General features: G+C 43.9%; 7 protein-coding genes across 7 annotated transcripts; 4 read left to right on the forward strand and 3 right to left on the reverse strand.

Annotated features, from left to right (window-relative positions):
* Nucleotides 1-125: 125 nt before the first annotated feature.
* On the reverse strand, nucleotides 126-1,940 carry BDB00DRAFT_765979 (major facilitator superfamily domain-containing protein; the record flags this gene model as incomplete). The annotated part of the gene is made up of 7 exons (XM_053119557.1): nucleotides 126-335; nucleotides 453-565; nucleotides 660-805; nucleotides 916-1,167; nucleotides 1,309-1,399; nucleotides 1,492-1,722; nucleotides 1,808-1,940. The coding sequence occupies 7 exons, from the start codon at nucleotides 1,938-1,940 to the stop codon at nucleotides 126-128; spliced, it is 1,176 nt and encodes a 391-aa protein (XP_052978327.1).
* An 874-nt stretch (nucleotides 1,941-2,814) lies between these two features.
* On the forward strand, nucleotides 2,815-5,504 carry BDB00DRAFT_883585 (FAS1 domain-containing protein; the record flags this gene model as incomplete). The annotated part of the gene is made up of 4 exons (XM_053128249.1): nucleotides 2,815-3,277; nucleotides 3,365-3,724; nucleotides 3,789-4,214; nucleotides 4,318-5,504. 4 exons carry the CDS (start codon nucleotides 2,815-2,817, stop codon nucleotides 5,502-5,504), a joined length of 2,436 nt encoding a protein of 811 aa, XP_052978328.1.
* Nucleotides 5,505-5,635: 131 nt separating this feature from the next.
* Nucleotides 5,636-6,819, forward strand: BDB00DRAFT_830040 (uncharacterized protein). The gene is made up of 4 exons (XM_053123997.1): nucleotides 5,636-5,926; nucleotides 6,085-6,234; nucleotides 6,319-6,393; nucleotides 6,555-6,819. Exons 1-4 carry the CDS (start codon nucleotides 5,705-5,707, stop codon nucleotides 6,570-6,572), a joined length of 465 nt encoding a protein of 154 aa, XP_052978329.1. The 5' UTR covers nucleotides 5,636-5,704; the 3' UTR covers nucleotides 6,573-6,819.
* A 315-nt stretch (nucleotides 6,820-7,134) lies between these two features.
* BDB00DRAFT_830043 (beta-lactamase-like protein) lies at nucleotides 7,135-9,271 on the forward strand. Its single transcript, XM_053123998.1, has 6 exons — nucleotides 7,135-7,474; nucleotides 7,649-7,705; nucleotides 7,833-7,888; nucleotides 8,145-8,340; nucleotides 8,496-8,637; nucleotides 8,722-9,271. Exons 1-6 carry the CDS (start codon nucleotides 7,386-7,388, stop codon nucleotides 8,935-8,937), a joined length of 756 nt encoding a protein of 251 aa, XP_052978330.1. The 5' UTR covers nucleotides 7,135-7,385; the 3' UTR covers nucleotides 8,938-9,271.
* A 1,576-nt stretch (nucleotides 9,272-10,847) lies between these two features.
* Nucleotides 10,848-12,523, reverse strand: BDB00DRAFT_459884 (uncharacterized protein). The gene is made up of 5 exons (XM_053117462.1): nucleotides 12,095-12,523; nucleotides 11,851-11,991; nucleotides 11,594-11,683; nucleotides 11,244-11,522; nucleotides 10,848-11,183 (listed from the first exon to the last, which is right to left on the reverse strand). The coding sequence occupies exons 1-5, from the start codon at nucleotides 12,165-12,167 to the stop codon at nucleotides 11,044-11,046; spliced, it is 723 nt and encodes a 240-aa protein (XP_052978331.1). The 5' UTR covers nucleotides 12,168-12,523; the 3' UTR covers nucleotides 10,848-11,043.
* Nucleotides 12,524-13,063: 540 nt separating this feature from the next.
* Nucleotides 13,064-15,465, reverse strand: BDB00DRAFT_459849 (uncharacterized protein). Its single transcript, XM_053117461.1, has 8 exons — nucleotides 14,509-15,465; nucleotides 14,268-14,393; nucleotides 14,105-14,193; nucleotides 13,725-14,018; nucleotides 13,582-13,644; nucleotides 13,465-13,504; nucleotides 13,266-13,383; nucleotides 13,064-13,202 (listed from the first exon to the last, which is right to left on the reverse strand). Exons 1-7 carry the CDS (start codon nucleotides 15,060-15,062, stop codon nucleotides 13,374-13,376), a joined length of 1,176 nt encoding a protein of 391 aa, XP_052978332.1. The 5' UTR covers nucleotides 15,063-15,465; the 3' UTR covers nucleotides 13,064-13,202; nucleotides 13,266-13,373.
* BDB00DRAFT_830059 (uncharacterized protein) lies at nucleotides 14,956-16,036 on the forward strand. The gene is made up of 4 exons (XM_053123999.1): nucleotides 14,956-15,249; nucleotides 15,355-15,537; nucleotides 15,650-15,768; nucleotides 15,836-16,036. The coding sequence occupies exons 1-4, from the start codon at nucleotides 15,075-15,077 to the stop codon at nucleotides 15,929-15,931; spliced, it is 573 nt and encodes a 190-aa protein (XP_052978333.1). The 5' UTR covers nucleotides 14,956-15,074; the 3' UTR covers nucleotides 15,932-16,036.
* Nucleotides 16,037-16,051: the final 15 nt, after the last annotated feature.

Below are 16,051 nucleotides of genomic sequence, written 5' to 3' on the forward strand. Positions count from 1 at the left end.
TGTAAGAAATATATAATTTTTATAATGTGGGATGTTGGAAGGAAGAGTTTCTCAAGGATATAGCATATGTGTATTTTGTAGGTAAATTTACAGCAGATAAAATGGAAAGTACAGTTGATGAGCATCTACGAGCGAATAGATGTTAGAATTTGGGTTTTCCAAGTTCTCATTTTTGCAGAGAATTTCGTTGGAGGACGTGGATCGGGAACAAAGAACCACATTATCAGCATGGCACAGCTAGTGGCAATGCAAAAGGGCAACATGGCAGATACGCCCTCGGCTCCAATAAGCACACCTGTTGCGTATGGAAAGAGTGCAGTACCTGCACTGGCAAACTAAATAAGAGCAACAGCACAAAAAAATTGAGTATGTTTCTTTTCTTGTGTGTGTGTGGTAACCCTTCCGCATTTGGTTCAACTGTGCCCCGGGGAAAGATTGAAGAGCATACTTACGGCTGATAAGAATCCCACACATGTTGCGTACAAATGAGTAGGAACAATGTTGTGGGCCACAGAAACCACGGTTGGAAAGATAGGGCCCAGCATGATACCGGTGATCACCAACGCTATAAAAACAAATAAAGGATTGTATAATTGACTTTTTAGTGAACCCCAAACGAAATCCCAATAGTAGTAGTATTTTGAAAAAAGAACCCTTACATGTCGCATTTGCGCCGATATAAGGCAGCAGCCAAAGCAATACCATCATGACGACAATCATGGCTAGATAGCAATATACCATGCGTTTCTCACCGAACCGCGATGTGGCAAAACCAAGGAACAGTCGACCAGCGCAGATTCCAGCCCTAGATATCACCATCGAATTGAATAGCTTTTCTTTTCTTATGGGGTGGGGAATAGCATGATAGAGGAAAAAAAAAAGTGCCAAAAGAAAGGATGCGGTGTGACTTTTTACCAGTAACCTGTCATCAAATGGGCCATCGCGTTTGTATCCGTGCTGCGGGTGCTGATCAAGTACGTATAACCCCAGTTGCCGATCGTTACCTCAGTGCCAGTGTAAAAGAGCAAAAACACAGCACCAATGGATGTGATTCTGAACTTGAAGATCTGGGATAGCAAGTTAGTGTTCTTGCTATTTGCTTGCTCTTTGCAAGTCATGGATTCTTGGTCAGACGGTGTTGTTGTTGATGCTGCAACGGTAGTGGCGCTATGTTGTACATCCTGCTGCTGCTGCTGATGATGATGAAGCATGAGCTCCTTTTCGGCATCCAGCTCCTTTTCTGAATCCGTACGTAGTTTGCGGTAGCATAAGAAAATCGAAATAGCATTTGCTCCGGCTAAGCCGCACAAGACCATGTAGGAAGTATTCCATGGCTTTTGGCTGCTCAAAAGACCCGATGCTAACAGTGGACCCACTAATGCACCTCCTGCATAGAAAGCTAGAAATTGGGGGTGCCATTATACAGATTAAAGTTTTCTGCAACGTTTTCTCCTACACTCCCCTTTTTTGTTTTGCTTTTTATTCACTCACCATGCAGAAAACTCAACATAAGCATGCCATAAGGCATTTCACCACAAACTACGTTTGCGGCAGCTTGGGTCAATGCAATACCAAATCCAATCGTTGTCATGAAAATACACATCACCGGGAACGGTACGGCAAACAAGTTGACAAGGTAGCCGACAATCATGGAGCAGGCACCAAGTAAGGCAGTTTTGGATTGTGAAGTAGAGCGGATCAGATAGCCATTCAAAACAGCAGCTGTAGCCCGACCAGTGGTAATAGAAGTATTTTACAGTTATTATAATTGTTCGCGCGTTGCGGATATATGTAGACGTTCTTTTACCTGTCATATACCCTGCAGCATTGCACAAGAAAATGATTGAAACCACGTATTGGTTAAGGCCGTAGTGGGCTTTAATGCTTGGAAGGATAATACCCAGGTTACCGTCATTGAGGCCCGAGACAAATTGGATCATGAATGATTGGATGGCTGTTACGAGATAGGGCGACACGAGTTGCCATCGCTCGATCCAGGAGAGGTGTTTATTAGCTTCAGTGAGGGTACACGGTGATGAATCCACCACCGCTTTTTCATCCACACTTAGAACGCGATGACTTGGTTCTGGTGGCAATTGATCAATTACAGATGCAGGCATAGCAGAAGGAAGAAAGGGAGAGAAGAGATGGATGGATGGCTGTTTTTTTTATATGAGGTTGCAAGCGCGTTACAGTAGCCGCTAGACGACAGAAAAAGGGGGAGAAAAAGAAAAAAAAAAGAGCGTATTTGTAATCACATCAGCAGATGGCACTGGAGAACTATACACTTGGCGGAGCCGCACAACAACAACAACAACAACTACACCCAGCAATATGTATATTTTCCGTGGATCAGTATTATTTGGACGGGGATAAACTATTCAGCGTGGATCAAGGAATTACCCTTGAGGGAGCGCTGTCAGCCGGGCCACCCACTTTGGCCCCATTATGCCATTTAGAGTAAAGCGCCATCCCTCATGAAAATCTTCCTTGGATTTCTAATCTTTGGTGTAAGTGTGTGTGTGTGTGTATATGGTTTTATTCCGCACATTGGGTGCCACCCAAACATTGGCCACCATGAAAAATCGCCTTACAGCAGCGTATGGCATGGGTTGTTTTTCGATTTCACTAGCGTGCTTTTATGCATCATTCAGGTATCATTGTTGAAAATTGACACCAGAAAACCCTTGTATAAGAATAATTTTGCCCACGAGACTGGTTTGGAGGGGGGGGAAATATATATAACATCTTCGACCAGAAATATATCTTGTTCATCTTCTTCTCTTACATATACGCAACAAAAAAGTGCCAATCATGCATCTGCGGTTACTCTTGATAAACCTTGTGTTTCTCTGGAGCACATTGACTGCCGCCTACGCTAAAACCGTTGTGGAAACGCTCACATCCGACGATCGGTTCCGGGAGTTTGTACGACAACTGAAAAGAACAGATCTGTTGCAGGATCTCGGCCACTATGACACTGCGACCGTGTTTGCACCCACCAATGAAGCATTCAATCTGGCTATCCAAGGCATGACCCGCGCCGAACTACTCTACCATATCTTGCCACAGTCCGTCTATACGAGCGAGTGGCATGGGGGAGAATTGCTCGATACATGCTATACTCAGGATGGAAGAGTACAAAAGATAAAAATGACAAAGAATGGCAAGCATTGGTCACCCGCGGTCAACGTGGACATTATCGATGCCGACGTGAAAGCGGATAACGGAGTGGTCCAGGTCGTGAATGGGCTGCTGACACCTCCAAAGGATTTAGGTAAGAAACAGATGGGTGCATACAAGGAGGAGAATAGTTTGTGTGCATTACAAACACTATATCAACAATAACCTTGTTTCTTTCTAGGCTTAACACTAGCGGAGCATGAAGAGTTGCATCCGTTTAGCGACCTCGCCAAAAAAGCAGATATTGAGACAGAGTTGAAACGCGCAAACGGTTACACTATCTTTGCCACGCAAGATGTCCTTGATGGTCTGACCGATGCCGAAAAGGCTTATCTGAACCATTCCGGCGCCAAGGATGACCTGGGCCAAGTCCTGCACCATCAAATTTCCGACAAAATACTTTATTTTGGCGAGTTTCCAACAGGCAAGACGCAGCTGGAAACGTTGCAAGGAGAAAAACTGGAATTGGTGTTGGATAAGAACAACGAAGCGACAGTCAATGGTGCCAAAATTGTACAGAGTGATATTTTGGCCAGCAATGGTAAGACTCACTTTGTGTCTTATTCTTTTGGGGTGCAATGGGACTAATACTACTACTACTGCAGGTGTAATCCATTTACTCGAAAAGTCCATTCTGCCCAACAACCGCGACTTTTTGAAACTGAATGTACGCAAAGCATTGATTGGATTGAACGCCACAAAGTTCGTGACACTTTTGGAGGACAATGGATTGAAGGGCTACCTCGACACCAAGGACCCTTACACCCTGGTTGCGCCTCCGAACGAAGAATTGGATGAACGCAATATCCCACGGAGCGAGATCCAATCTTGGCTCAAGTATCACATTATTGACAAGAAATACGAGCTCGATAACTTTACCGATGGCGATCTCTTAAAGACAGAATCGGGCGATCATTTGGGCGGAGACAAACAACGCCTCCGTGTGCATAGTGTCGATCAAGACCAAATGCCAGTGAATGCAAAGAAAAAGTCTGTCCAGTTTGACCGTGCCAACCTCATTGGCAATCCAGGTAAACATGATAATGTCTGGTTGTTCGACGACGACGACGACGACGACGATGACACGTTTGCCTTTTTTTTTGTAATTCCTTTTTTTTTCTCTCTATTGCGTAGTGACGGTGGACAACAGCATCATCTATCCCGTCTCCCGATCGCTTGAATTACCACGCGATCCACTCAGTCAACTCCCACTCAATCTGGACCTTTCCACATTTGTTGCGAGTCTGTATGCATCTGGCGCCGCAGGAGAAATCAAGTCAGCAGAAGGCATTACGGTGTTTGCCCCCACAAACAAGGCCTTTGCCCGTCTGGGCATTCTGACCAAACACCTGCTGCAGCCCAGCTCGCAAGACAAGTTGGCAAGCGTCATCAAATTCCACGCAGTCAAGCATGGCATCTACTATTTCAATGAAACCAAGCAAGGCGAGTATCGCGTACCTACACTCAGTGGTCCAGAAATCAATCTCAACAAGACGCACGATGGCCATCTTTACGTCCGTGGTGTCGGTGCAGGTGACGGGAGTGACCGTTCCGTGATTGCCAAGGTGGTTCAACCAGACATGTTGGTATCCAACGGCGTGATCCACAAGATTGACCGTGTTGAAATCCCTGCTACATTAAAAGTCTCCAACTGCGATCTGTTGTTGGCCGAAAACACAAACAGCTTTGTCAATTTGATCAGCAAGACTGACTTGGCCAACCAGATCTTGGATAGCCCTGACCAGCCTTATACCGTCCTTGCTCCCAGTGATCGTGCGTTTGCCAGATTGAATGTCTCGGACTTGTTGAACCATCCCGATCAGTTGTTGCGTATTGCCAAGCTGCATGTTCTGCCTGTTGCACTGCCAAAAATGACATTACAGCCTGGTCAAAGCGGTGAGCGTCTTGGCAAGCAGAAGGACATGTATGATGATGACGACGACGATGACTGCAGAAACACACACTCGGATATTAATGGTGACGGTGTCGAGTTTTCACCGCTGCTTGAAGACGAAAAAATTATAATCACTCAGGTCGATGCAGGGTACACTATTCAAGTCAAAGGCGATACCACTCATTCTGCAGATGTTGTTCAGATTGGACGTGCCAGCAATGCAGGCGGTGTGGTAGAGATTGATCGTGTACTGCTCCCCCGTGATCAACTGGGCGATGGTGGCGGTGGACTGGCTTGGTGGGCCGTTCTGCTCATTGTCATTGGTGTGCTTCTCGGTGCCGCCTTGTTGGCTGCTGTAGCATATTATGGATGGCGTTGGTGGAAGCAGCGTCGTGAAGGATACATTAGTTTGGACAGAGACAATTAAAACAAATAAAAAAAAATCTCTCATCTGGGGAAATTCGATGGTGATGGTTACGTCACATTTTGTGGGTGTGAACCCAAGTCACAGGGCGGTCGGGATTGCGGGCAGTTGTACCCAAACAACGCTGGGCTTTGTGTAAGGCAAAAAGAAAAAAAAGCGGGCTCAAAGCTTCCTTTTCTAAAGTACAACAAAAAATATATAGAATGGCGTTGCGAACCTCGACACGTTTGTTCAACGCGCGTTTGTCAACCCAACGACCCGCCATCATGGCCGCCTCGATGCGTGCCCAATCCACTTTGAACACGGGTGAAGTCATTGAAGATCCCCAAATTGGCGATTATCCCAACTTGCCACGATGGAGTGCACAAACTCGTGGTCCTTTTGGTTGGTGGGATCCCCAAGATAAGCGTAACTTTGGCGAACCGGTAATTTTTTTTTTTTTTTTTACATCTTTACACATTGACGGATTCCTTTAAAACCAGCATCAGCAGCAGCAACAACAACGACTCCACAACCGGGAAGCGAGAATGGACGAATTAATAATAAAACGATTTCTCCCCTTTCCACACCATTGTGTATATAGGTTCACGAAGAAGATGAATTGATGGGTGTTTGGGCACCTGATCTTCATACATACAGCCCATACAAGGCCTTGGCCCAGTTGGGTTTGGCGGGTGGCCTCATTGCCGGTTTTGCGTACTTTATTTACAACACGTACCCAGAACCCCCAGCTGTAAGTAGTATCCTATTTTGATGAACATGCAGAATGGATCACTGAATTGTTTATTGATTTAAAAATGAATAAAAAAAAAACCAGGCCAAGCGCACGTATCCTTATGATGGATTGAAGGCCGAGTTAGGATCGCGTGATCATGACGTTAGAACTCGTGGAGTAAGTTGAAAAGGGAGTGCGGGGAACAAGGGAAGGGGGAGTAGTGAGGAGGAGGATGTTGCAAAGAGGGAAAAAAGGAAATGATTTTTTTTTTTTTGACACACAGCAAGCAAAAAACTAATAAAGTCTCTTTCTTCCCCTTGGCCCTATTGCTATAATAGGCTCGCGCAGAAGAGTAAAACGTTCGAGAAATATATAAGTGCGGAACATACTTTTGGCTTTGTTGTAATAAAGAAGAAAAGAATACAAACTCATGTGACATTAGAAAAAATTTCCAATTTGCCGTTTTTCCACATGCGGCATTACTGTCAAAAAAACTAAAGCGGGGCCGTTCATCCAGTCGAGTCGCGCTTTTAGATCCATCCGTATAAGAGAGGGTGTATGGGAAGAGAGTAGTGGTCTTGAAAGAAGTGGGGCACAGAACCCTGAGGCCTTGTTCAAAAAGAAAAAAAAAGAATAGGGAGTGATAAGGGGAGTGGGGGGCATTGGAGAACCGCCATGGTTATATAATAGACGTTGGCTAGCAACGTATTAAATAAGGATGGAAAGGGAAAGGGAAAGGGAAGGCGAGGACACGGGCATCCTATTGGTTACCGAATAAAAAGAGAACAAAGGGCAAGGCAAAAAAAAGACAAAGGCAAGCCCTACTGCTACTACTACTACTACTACTACTACTACTACTCCAAATCGGACCTTTCTCGCAAGATCACAATTTTCCAACGAAGAAACTTCTATTAAGCGCGCAGATTATATATCAATTGACAAGTGTCCTCTCTCTCCAAGACGCAACTCTTTGGTTTTTGCCTTCTTTCCGTCTTCTTTTTTCTCTTTTTCTTGCCTTTTTTCTCTCTCTCACACAACACAAAAACCTTTTTTTCCCTTCTTGTTACTGCCCTCTTCATTCATTTTCTTTCTTTTTTTGCCGTCCCCCCCCCATCCATCATCATCATCATCATCATCATCATCATCAGACATTTATAGCAGCACTGACCATGAAGATCATTCCTATTGGCGTACTCGAAGACAACTACTCGTACATTTTGATTGATGACAAGACAAAGGAGGCGGCCGTCATTGATCCGTATGTCCCTTTGTACTTTGGTCAATGTGTGTGTGTGTGGAGTGTGGGAGGGGGGGGGTGGTGGTGGGGACAGCACAAGAGTCGTAGTAGTAGTAGTGACGAAAGAGAAAAAGAGAGAGAGAGAGAGAGAGAGAGAGAATGCTGATGACGATGATGATGATGATGCATCAACAGTGTAGAGCCTATCAAGATTCTAAACGTAATCAGCCAAACTGGGGCGAAACTTTCAAGGTAAATGTCCTCATCCTGCTTGCTTGCTGCTTTGTTTTTTGTTTGTGTCAATTATCGAACATTCCCATAAACATGCTCCCTAAACACACACACACACACGCACACACTTGTTTTTTTTTGTCAATAGTGTTTTTATCACGCATCATCACTGGGATCACGCAGGCGGCAACATTGAATTAGTTGGTACGCTTTTGTTTCGGCAAAACGGGGGGAGGTGATTGGAAGAGAGAGAGAGAGCGAATGGAAGGGACGAGAAAAAAAAACGAGTCTTTGGGGGGGGGTGGGAGGAAGTACAAAAAAAAAAAAAAAAAAAGTGGAGATGTGCGTTAGGAGAGAGGGGATTCGAGTGACACAAAGTGGGCGGGCGAACCTTTTTTTTTTTTTTTTTGCGTTTTTCCAAACTGTAAAGATTCATTGTCCCTCACTTTTTTTTTTATAGCAAAGAAGCCCGGCCTTGCAGTCTATGGTGCCGACGCTCGTATTCCGGAAATCAATTACGTCTGCAAGGACCATGAGGAATTCAAACTGGGGTCGTTGGAGATCACTCCTCTGCATACGCCGTGCCACACAAAGGGCCACGTGTGCTACTATGTTGTCGATCCTGCAACGAACGAAAAGGCTGTCTTTACTGGCGAGTAAGTGCTTTTCCTTTTTTAAAACAATGCAGTATGGGGTGGGGGATATCCCTCCTCCTCCCCCCCCTCCCACAGTTAGCACAAGCAACAACTGTGTGTGTGTGTGTGTGTCTCAGAGCAGAAGAAGAAGAGACTCACCCCTTATCTCTGTACAGCACTCTCTTTATTGCCGGAATAGGAAAGTTCTTCGAAGGCGACGCACGTGATATGTACCGGATCTTGTTCCATGTCATCAATAAGCTGCCAGACGATACCTGGGTGTATTGCGGCCACGAGTATACCAGAAACAACTTGAAGGTATGCTGAATGACTTGGGGGGGGGTAAGGTTTTGGGGGTTGGCAAAGGGGGAGGAGTGTGTATTGACGACGCGTCTTTGCCAGTTTGCATTGACAGTAGAGCCGCAAAACGAGGCATTGATGGCTAAATGGGCATGGTGCCAGGACAAGACAATCACAGTGCCGTCTACAATTGCGCAAGAGAAAATGTACAATCCCTTCTTACGGGTGAATGAGCAGTCGCTTCAATTATTTGCTGGAAAGAGCGATCCTGTCGAAACGCTGGCCACGTTACGGGAACTCAAAGACTCATTTCGATAGAACTTAAACTCTTGCATGATTTCTTCTCTCAAAACGAAAAAGAACAAACCAAAAGCATTCCTACCTAACTCTACCCACTCTCCCCTCTAGCAGCAACCTCAATCTAACCCCCCTTAACCTCGAATCAGCAGCAGCCACTTTTTTTCTTTTTTGCTCCTTCCTCCTTCCTCCTCCATGACTCGTCCATTTCTCTCCCTGTGTGTATTTCTCTCCCTCTACTTTTTTATTTTGCCACCCCTCTACATATAGTTATATATACATCTATTAAAAAGATTTCCAAGCCTAGGCTTTTTTTTTTAGCGAGCTTTATCATTGCTCGTCGTCATCATCATCATCCAACAGAATTTGATGCTCCTCTTGAAACCACTGTGGTTTGTTTCGGCGGCGGGACATGGCGATGGTTTCACTTGAATCATCATCGTCGTCGTCGTTGCCGTGGTGGACGCTCAAACGGTGGGGTTGATTCCGAAACAAATCATAGTCCATTTTCTCCGATGATGATGGTATAGGATCATTACTACTGGTCGAGTGTCGATTGGAACGGGGCGGTGGTGATGGCGGTTGATACTGGGCCTCATCATTGTCGTCGTCGTCTTGTTGTTGTTGTTGTTGGCTAGCAAAAGAAGGACTCGATGCCGCCATCATCATGGACCGTCGTCTTAGATCAAGTGGATGGATCGAGTGTTCTCCCGGCGAAATAGGTGGAGACGAACCCGCATTTCCTGGTGGAATGTACTGTTGTTGTTGATGATGTTGTTGATGGTCGCGTCGTCGTGATATTTCGCTGTACAACCGGTCACGTTGACGATACATTTGTTCTTCTTCTCCATACAAGGAGTGGCTATGCTGCTGCTGCTGCTGCTGGTGCTGGAAATAATCCTGTTGCTCATTTTGTTGTTGTTGTTGTTGTTGCGGCGGCAATTTGGCATAGTCACCTTTGAGGTCGTTGCCGTTGCCGTCGTCACCATGCTGGATTTCCCAGTATCCCGGTGGCGGTGTGCGCATCGGTGGTTGGGCACTGCTATCCATCACCGTCACAATCGGCTGCTTTTCTACTTGTTCTGATTCGGGCCAACCAGTGGCTTCAACTTGGCGACGGTGTGCTCGAGCAAGGCATAGATGGTATCGATTGATGAGCACCGTCGCAAGGACGAGCACGATACTAAAGACCGCCCATGTCAGAGTGCGTTGGATGGCAAATTTGGACCAGCGCTGCAGACAACTGCGCATCATCCATTGCGTCTCTTCATCCGTCTCGTATCCGAGCGATGACCAGAAAAAATGGTCACCTTCGCGGCTGAAGCATGCGCTCAACAGACGTTGTCGATACAATGTAAAGAGTAAGATAATGGTCACAATGCCAAAACAGATTTGGATGCCGTTGAGAACCACAAGAAGGTGAAGATAGATTTTGACTCCTTTGCGCCATCGCTGTAGTTATAACCCGGTATTGGTATTTTGTTAGTAAATGGGGGCCAAAAGGTGGGAGATGGGTTTTATTACCTTCCATGTTACAATGACACCAAATACACTCCATACGGCTATCAATCCACCCAGCGCCAAGTAGATATAGATGTCTGCGTAGCGTGTAACGTAGACTGCCTCTATAGGGTCAAGTTGTGAGTAGCTGCTTCTTCTTTTTTTTTTCTAAAGACTTTTCAACAATCGATGGGGCTTGCCTGGATTATATGTGAGTTCAAACACAAGTAGTGTCACGCCAAATTTCTAATAATAAAGAGAAGAGTCAGTAACGCGTCCTCCGTTGATCTTTCAAAAAGGTAGGTTTGCGTACAATAAGCTCTAGCTCGGCCCATAAGGCATAAACACGTGGTGATATTCTTGACAATAGCCTCTTTATTGCAGAAAACATTTGAAAACAAAAAAAAAAAAAAAAGCGGGGGACAAAAGCACACTCTTTCCCAGCATCCCTTACAAAGTATTTAGACCTAGACATGGGTAATAGCTCAAAAAAAAAACAATGCCCTGCTTTTTGGAAGCCATCACTCACAAAAATTTTATGGCCATACCCCCCCGGGGGCCTTGGTTCCATGTACTTCTTTGCGTGATGTTTATATGTACAATGACGACTCTTTATGTTTACAGTTATTATTTACAGTTTAAAATTTGCTGGCCATTACTACCATTGTCTTTGACTAGATTTTGGACCAGTGATTTCCATTGTTCCAAAGAAGCACTATCGTCACTGGATGGGTTGTAGCTCAAATTGAGGTGATCAAGGCGATGGCCTATAGGATCGTTTATGAGTTGTGATTGTTTTATATAAATTCCTCTTTTTTTTTTCTTACCAAGATGTTGATATGCATGACGCGTCGGATCTGGAAGGGTATAGTTGCGAATGTCGCATGATTCGAGGTCGAGCGATGCAAGTTGCGGGCATTGGTTTAAGAGTTCTGGTAACAGGCCCAGCGTATCGCATCCAAGAGGGTTAAAGCTGATGGAGAGTGAACGAAGACTCGGATAGCGCACAAACCTTGCAATGGTTTGACTGGTGAGTCGATTGCTGCTGAGATCGACATGGTGTAAATCTTGGATATGCCGGAACACATCAGCAATGTCATGGTCATCTGGATGGTTATTTTTAATCTGTCACGTTAGCAGCCATATATATATATATATATAAACAGATGTACGTTACATAAAACATTGCCAGAGAGATCCAACTTGGTCACCGGTTTAATATGTCTTAAAAGATCACATATTACAGGAATGTCACGCGATACAAGGCCTAAACGCAAATTGTGTGGTGGTGCATGAGCCAATTTTTTACTACTACTACTACTACTACCCTGTGTCACCGTGTTACAAAGTTTTTTTTTTTTTTTGATCTCCACCGTTTTCTCACTTTCACTACCCCCACCCCCCCCCCCAACCCCCAGAAATACTCCCGCTTACATGCATCCGCTAATACGAGTTGTTCGTCACCACTTTTGTCATTGTTGTTTTCAAGCGCCAGCTCTACGCTACGACGTACAGGCACATGCATACGCATGCAGGCATTCTGATACAATTCCAAAGGTGTCTTCTCACGAAACCCTAATAAAAAAATGATTTGTTTTTTTTTTAAAAAAAAAGAAAAAATTACTTTCTTATTGAACCTCCCATGGCGTGTAAAAAAAAAGAAAAAGTATATATATACCATCATAATGAGCAAAAACGCGTTCATAATTTCCTTGGATAGCCACAACGACCAATTCTTGAGAGAGTAGCATTCCAGAAGCTTCCGTCTCCAACGCGAAAATATCCGGCTTTTATATATTGCATCAGCGAACTTGTCAAAGTGAGTGCCCCTCTCCTCCTCCACCAAAAGTATTTACCTCGTAGCCGTAAGACTCCCACGCTTTTTGGGCAACTTGTTCCATCAGCCAGTCGATACACTTTGTATCGTTCATTACTTGTATAAACAAGAGTTTCTCCTCGTTGTTGATGTTGAGCGCCACGCGTACGGTCTATACAAATGGGGGGTTTATATCAGTGTGGGGGGCGGGTGAGTAAGAATATGCTAATCTAAATAAAGAATGATAGGGACGAGCAGGTTAACAGGATACAATCACGTGCCCCCCCTCTGACTTACCAGAATAGGATCCATTTGTTGTTGTTGTGTGCCATCATCACCTTGGTGATCCAAATCTTCTTCAACCTCCGTTGTTATTTCCATGGAAGCAATTGCTTCATTGAGCTCCTCATCCTCATTGTATCTCGTCATTTCATCCTACAGTGTGTGTGTGTGTGTGTATTGAGTGAGAGATATTGGAGCGAGAGACACACACATCGCACAGGTAAAGCCTATGGTTACCTCATCTTCAAACTGTTGAAGTTGCTTGGTACATTCATTGTACAATGTATCCCACTGATCGCACTGTTCTTGTTTCTCAAAATAATAGTAAAGATCAGCCATCCGTTCATAGACTCTTTGCAAATGCTCAAGCCGCTGTTTTTTGTTTTGACAGTGCTTTTTGGTATCGACAAGAATTTCCTCGTTTAATGTTTCGAGTTCATCAATCGGCTAATCCCTTATCCATGTGAGCACAAAGACGTATCACGTAGCGAGTGAACCTCATATAAAGAAAAAAAAGCACTCACCGATTGCCGGATTTTCCAAAGAATATCTGCTTCAAGTTGCTTCAAATCGAGAAGCAACCCCGCTAATTGTACCATCAATGTCGGTTCCTTTTTAACTTCCCGTATGCCATTTCTTGTAGATCTTAGCGCAGTATGCAGCATGTTTTCTTCAAACTCAGCCTTGCCTTTAAAAAGAAGAAAACGCATTAGCCAAAAAGTTGCAAAGAAAATGCTTGTAGTATCTTTACCAAGTTCAAAGAAAAGTACAGCGCGTCGGTAGACGGGTCCCAGTGTATTGACGTCAGGAAGTTTTGATATAGCGATTCTTCTTGATTCCAAATAATTGATGATATCTTCTAGATCGTCCTATACCCACCAAAAAAAGTTTCAAGTTTTAGTATAAAGAAAAATTCCATCCCTCACAAACCCCCAAGGATGTTTTCAAACTTTACTAATTCTTCGTTGATCTCTTCAGTATCCAATAGACCTAAAAAGCGAGGTACGTAACACTTAATGTTCAACGTTGTTAAACATGGCGAAATAAAAAGGGGGGGTTTGTCGTACCTCTTAGATCATCCAAGAGTTCACGACTTTTCTCATAGTGTCCCATCTCTATTCGTGTTTTAACTAGACATATTGATTAGTTAGAAGCCGGGAGAGCACAATGAGAAGCCCAATTCACTCCCAGCAAAAAAAAGAGGATTTACCAATTTCAAAGCGAACAAGTACTTCTTTATCCTTCAGCTTGTGGCGACGGATCACACTGAGTTCGATGCCCTGCGCTTTGGCAAGTTGTTCCAAATGGCCATGGTTCCGATACGCATTTCCCATTTCCCAAGCTGTCGTCTGTTGCTCAATGTATTTTCCAAGTTTCGCTGCAGTCTTGAACGCGCTCGTGAATAGCGTTTGGGCCCTTTCCAACCCTCCCATTTCCTTGGCTTCAATGATGCCCATATTTAAATCCGAGGATCGCTTAATGTCTTCCAAATCTTCAGTGTCTCCTAATTGAAACATTGTAAGAGAATGTTTTTAGTTTTACTTGTCGTATCTTTTGAAATTGAACAAAATCATTCCTTTCTTTTTTTACCAGGTAACTGATCGAGAGCTCTACGCTCCAAACTATAAAATCGTCGTGCATTGTCAAAGTCGTCAAATTTGGCGTGATCTTGATCGTGCCTAGATTATGTTTAAGTTTTAAAAAAGACGTGTTCTCTTTTTTTTTTATATATGCATAACCGAGACATACTTACCCTCGGCAAAAGTAAAGTCCAGCTATTTCATGATAGGCTTCGTATAATACCATCAAATCATCCACATCACTTAACAAAGTAACATATTCTTTACTTAATTCAATAGCGTCGTCATAGTGATTCAATCTATAAAAATTCCATTAAAGAATGGTTTAAGCCATGTTTTTTTTCTGTCTACTAAACTGGACACCGATGAACCTCCCCCCACCCACCACTCTCTCTTTTGTGTGTGTGTGTGTACCTAGCAAGCGCGTCGATCCAATATCTCAAACTATGTCGTAACAAGTCCGGGTTCTTGAACGCTTCTTTTGACAGTACGCTGTGTGCATAGTGACACGCTTTGACAGCCTTGAGTGTTTGTCGCGTATCCCAATCAGTAGCAATAGGATCGCGATCGGGATGCTCGAGATCTTTCAAGATCAAATCGGCCAACTCAATCGCCTTTTGCGCAGCTTCGCGTTCTTGACCTTCTTGACGTCGTAATTCTTGAAGCTCACTGTTGGTTTTCACCATGGCGTCTTTGAACGGTGATTTGTAGACATGGCCAATCGTATATACTGCCGTTCTCCCCATGGTTGCATTTGTGTGGATTGGGCGGGTTTGTGGGAAGGGGGTTTTTTTTTTAATGTTGGAGGTCAGCGCACAAGAAAAGGAAAAGGTAAGTGGTAAGTAACCTTTTTTTTTTACCCTGAGGTGGTGTGCTGACGTTAAAAAAAAAACAAAAGGTGTCGGTTTGAACCTCTCCTGGTAGTGTAAACTCTTTTTGAGCACCAAAGAAAATATATATTTCCCCATATATCATATTCCATGGACGAACACGGTTTTGAAGCACGTCTTCGACATTTAGAACATATTGTGGCCGGTCAAACCAATATTCCACGCAGCACAAAAACCTCCATTTTGAAACGCATCGACGATCTAAAAAAAGAACTACACACGCTATACAAATCCAACAAACCAATCAAAGAGTTTATTGAAAGATGTAAAGAATAACATGGACCGTCCTATGGATATATATATATATATATATATAGAAAGGAAACCCCTGAGGGTATACAATGATGCTGAGACGTGGAAGAAACACTAGATGACGCACATGCCAAACTACTGGATCCGGCCGACTCAACACTGGCCATGGAACGCGAATTGCTTACGACGGATACAAAACTTGAACTGGTCCTAGCAGCGTGTGATGACCTTGAAAAGTTTGCAGGGCAAGTGCGACAAGTCAAGTCATTGGAACACGTTGTCAGTGGCTCTGAATACGATGGTAAAAAATATAAACTCTTTTTCTCTCTCTCTCTGTGTGTGTTTGCTGGAAAAAAAAAGATGAAAGAGTTCACCTATACCCTAATATTAAAAAAACCCGGACCGATCTCCAGCATTAGATACGTTGGGTCCTCAGCTTGCGCCGTTAGAAGCAAAGCATGCCGAACAAGCAAAAGAATTAGCAGAAGTAACTAAAAAGATATCGGTGTCGATGGATAATTATAATGGCATTGTAAGTGTTTTATTGCTTTGGGAAAGAGAAAAAGACCAGTGAAAATAAACCACTGTTATTATTACAGGTCAACACACTGTCCGAGATTTTTATTTCTTGGGATGATATCCTATCCACAATGGAAACTCATGTCACTGCCCTTGAGCGCCAACGCGCTCAATAACACCCCACCCCACCTTTCTCTCTCTCTCTCTCTCTCTCTCTCTTTCTATCACCCTTGTTATATATACTACGTACCTATCTTTGATTATACCAGCAAATCCAACAATAACAACACCATATA

This window comes from Zychaea mexicana (assembly GCF_025766255.1).
Source record: "Zychaea mexicana strain RSA 1403 chromosome Unknown BDB00scaffold_51, whole genome shotgun sequence".
Taxonomy (NCBI): domain Eukaryota; kingdom Fungi; phylum Mucoromycota; class Mucoromycetes; order Mucorales; family Lichtheimiaceae; genus Zychaea; species Zychaea mexicana.

Coding starts and splice junctions, on each gene's coding strand:
- BDB00DRAFT_830040 (XM_053123997.1), top strand. CDS start 5,705: ATGGCGTTGCGAACCTCGACACGTTTGTTCAACGCGCGTTTGTCAACC. Junction 5,927..6,084: donor AGCGTAACTTTGGCGAACCG/GTAATTTTTTTT, acceptor TTGTGTATATAG/GTTCACGAAGAAGATGAATT. Junction 6,235..6,318: donor CGTACCCAGAACCCCCAGCT/GTAAGTAGTATC, acceptor AAAAAAAACCAG/GCCAAGCGCACGTATCCTTA.
- BDB00DRAFT_830043 (XM_053123998.1), top strand. CDS start 7,386: ATGAAGATCATTCCTATTGGCGTACTCGAAGACAACTACTCGTACATT. Junction 7,475..7,648: donor GAGGCGGCCGTCATTGATCC/GTATGTCCCTTT, acceptor ATGCATCAACAG/TGTAGAGCCTATCAAGATTC. Junction 8,341..8,495: donor AAGGCTGTCTTTACTGGCGA/GTAAGTGCTTTT, acceptor ATCTCTGTACAG/CACTCTCTTTATTGCCGGAA.
- BDB00DRAFT_459884 (XM_053117462.1), bottom strand. CDS start 12,167: ATGCTACTCTCTCAAGAATTGGTCGTTGTGGCTATCCAAGGAAATTAT. Junction 11,684..11,850: donor ACTCGTATTAGCGGATGCAT/GTAAGCGGGAGT, acceptor ATTTGCGTTTAG/GCCTTGTATCGCGTGACATT. Junction 11,184..11,243: donor TCATGCATATCAACATCTTG/GTAAGAAAAAAA, acceptor ACGATCCTATAG/GCCATCGCCTTGATCACCTC.
- BDB00DRAFT_459849 (XM_053117461.1), bottom strand. CDS start 15,062: ATGGGGAAATATATATTTTCTTTGGTGCTCAAAAAGAGTTTACACTAC. Junction 14,019..14,104: donor AGCTCTCGATCAGTTACCTG/GTAAAAAAAGAA, acceptor TGTTTCAATTAG/GAGACACTGAAGATTTGGAA. Junction 13,645..13,724: donor ACTTGTTCGCTTTGAAATTG/GTAAATCCTCTT, acceptor CAATATGTCTAG/TTAAAACACGAATAGAGATG.
- BDB00DRAFT_830059 (XM_053123999.1), top strand. CDS start 15,075: ATGGACGAACACGGTTTTGAAGCACGTCTTCGACATTTAGAACATATT. Junction 15,250..15,354: donor CAAAGAGTTTATTGAAAGAT/GTAAAGAATAAC, acceptor AAGAAACACTAG/ATGACGCACATGCCAAACTA. Junction 15,538..15,649: donor CAGTGGCTCTGAATACGATG/GTAAAAAATATA, acceptor ACCGATCTCCAG/CATTAGATACGTTGGGTCCT.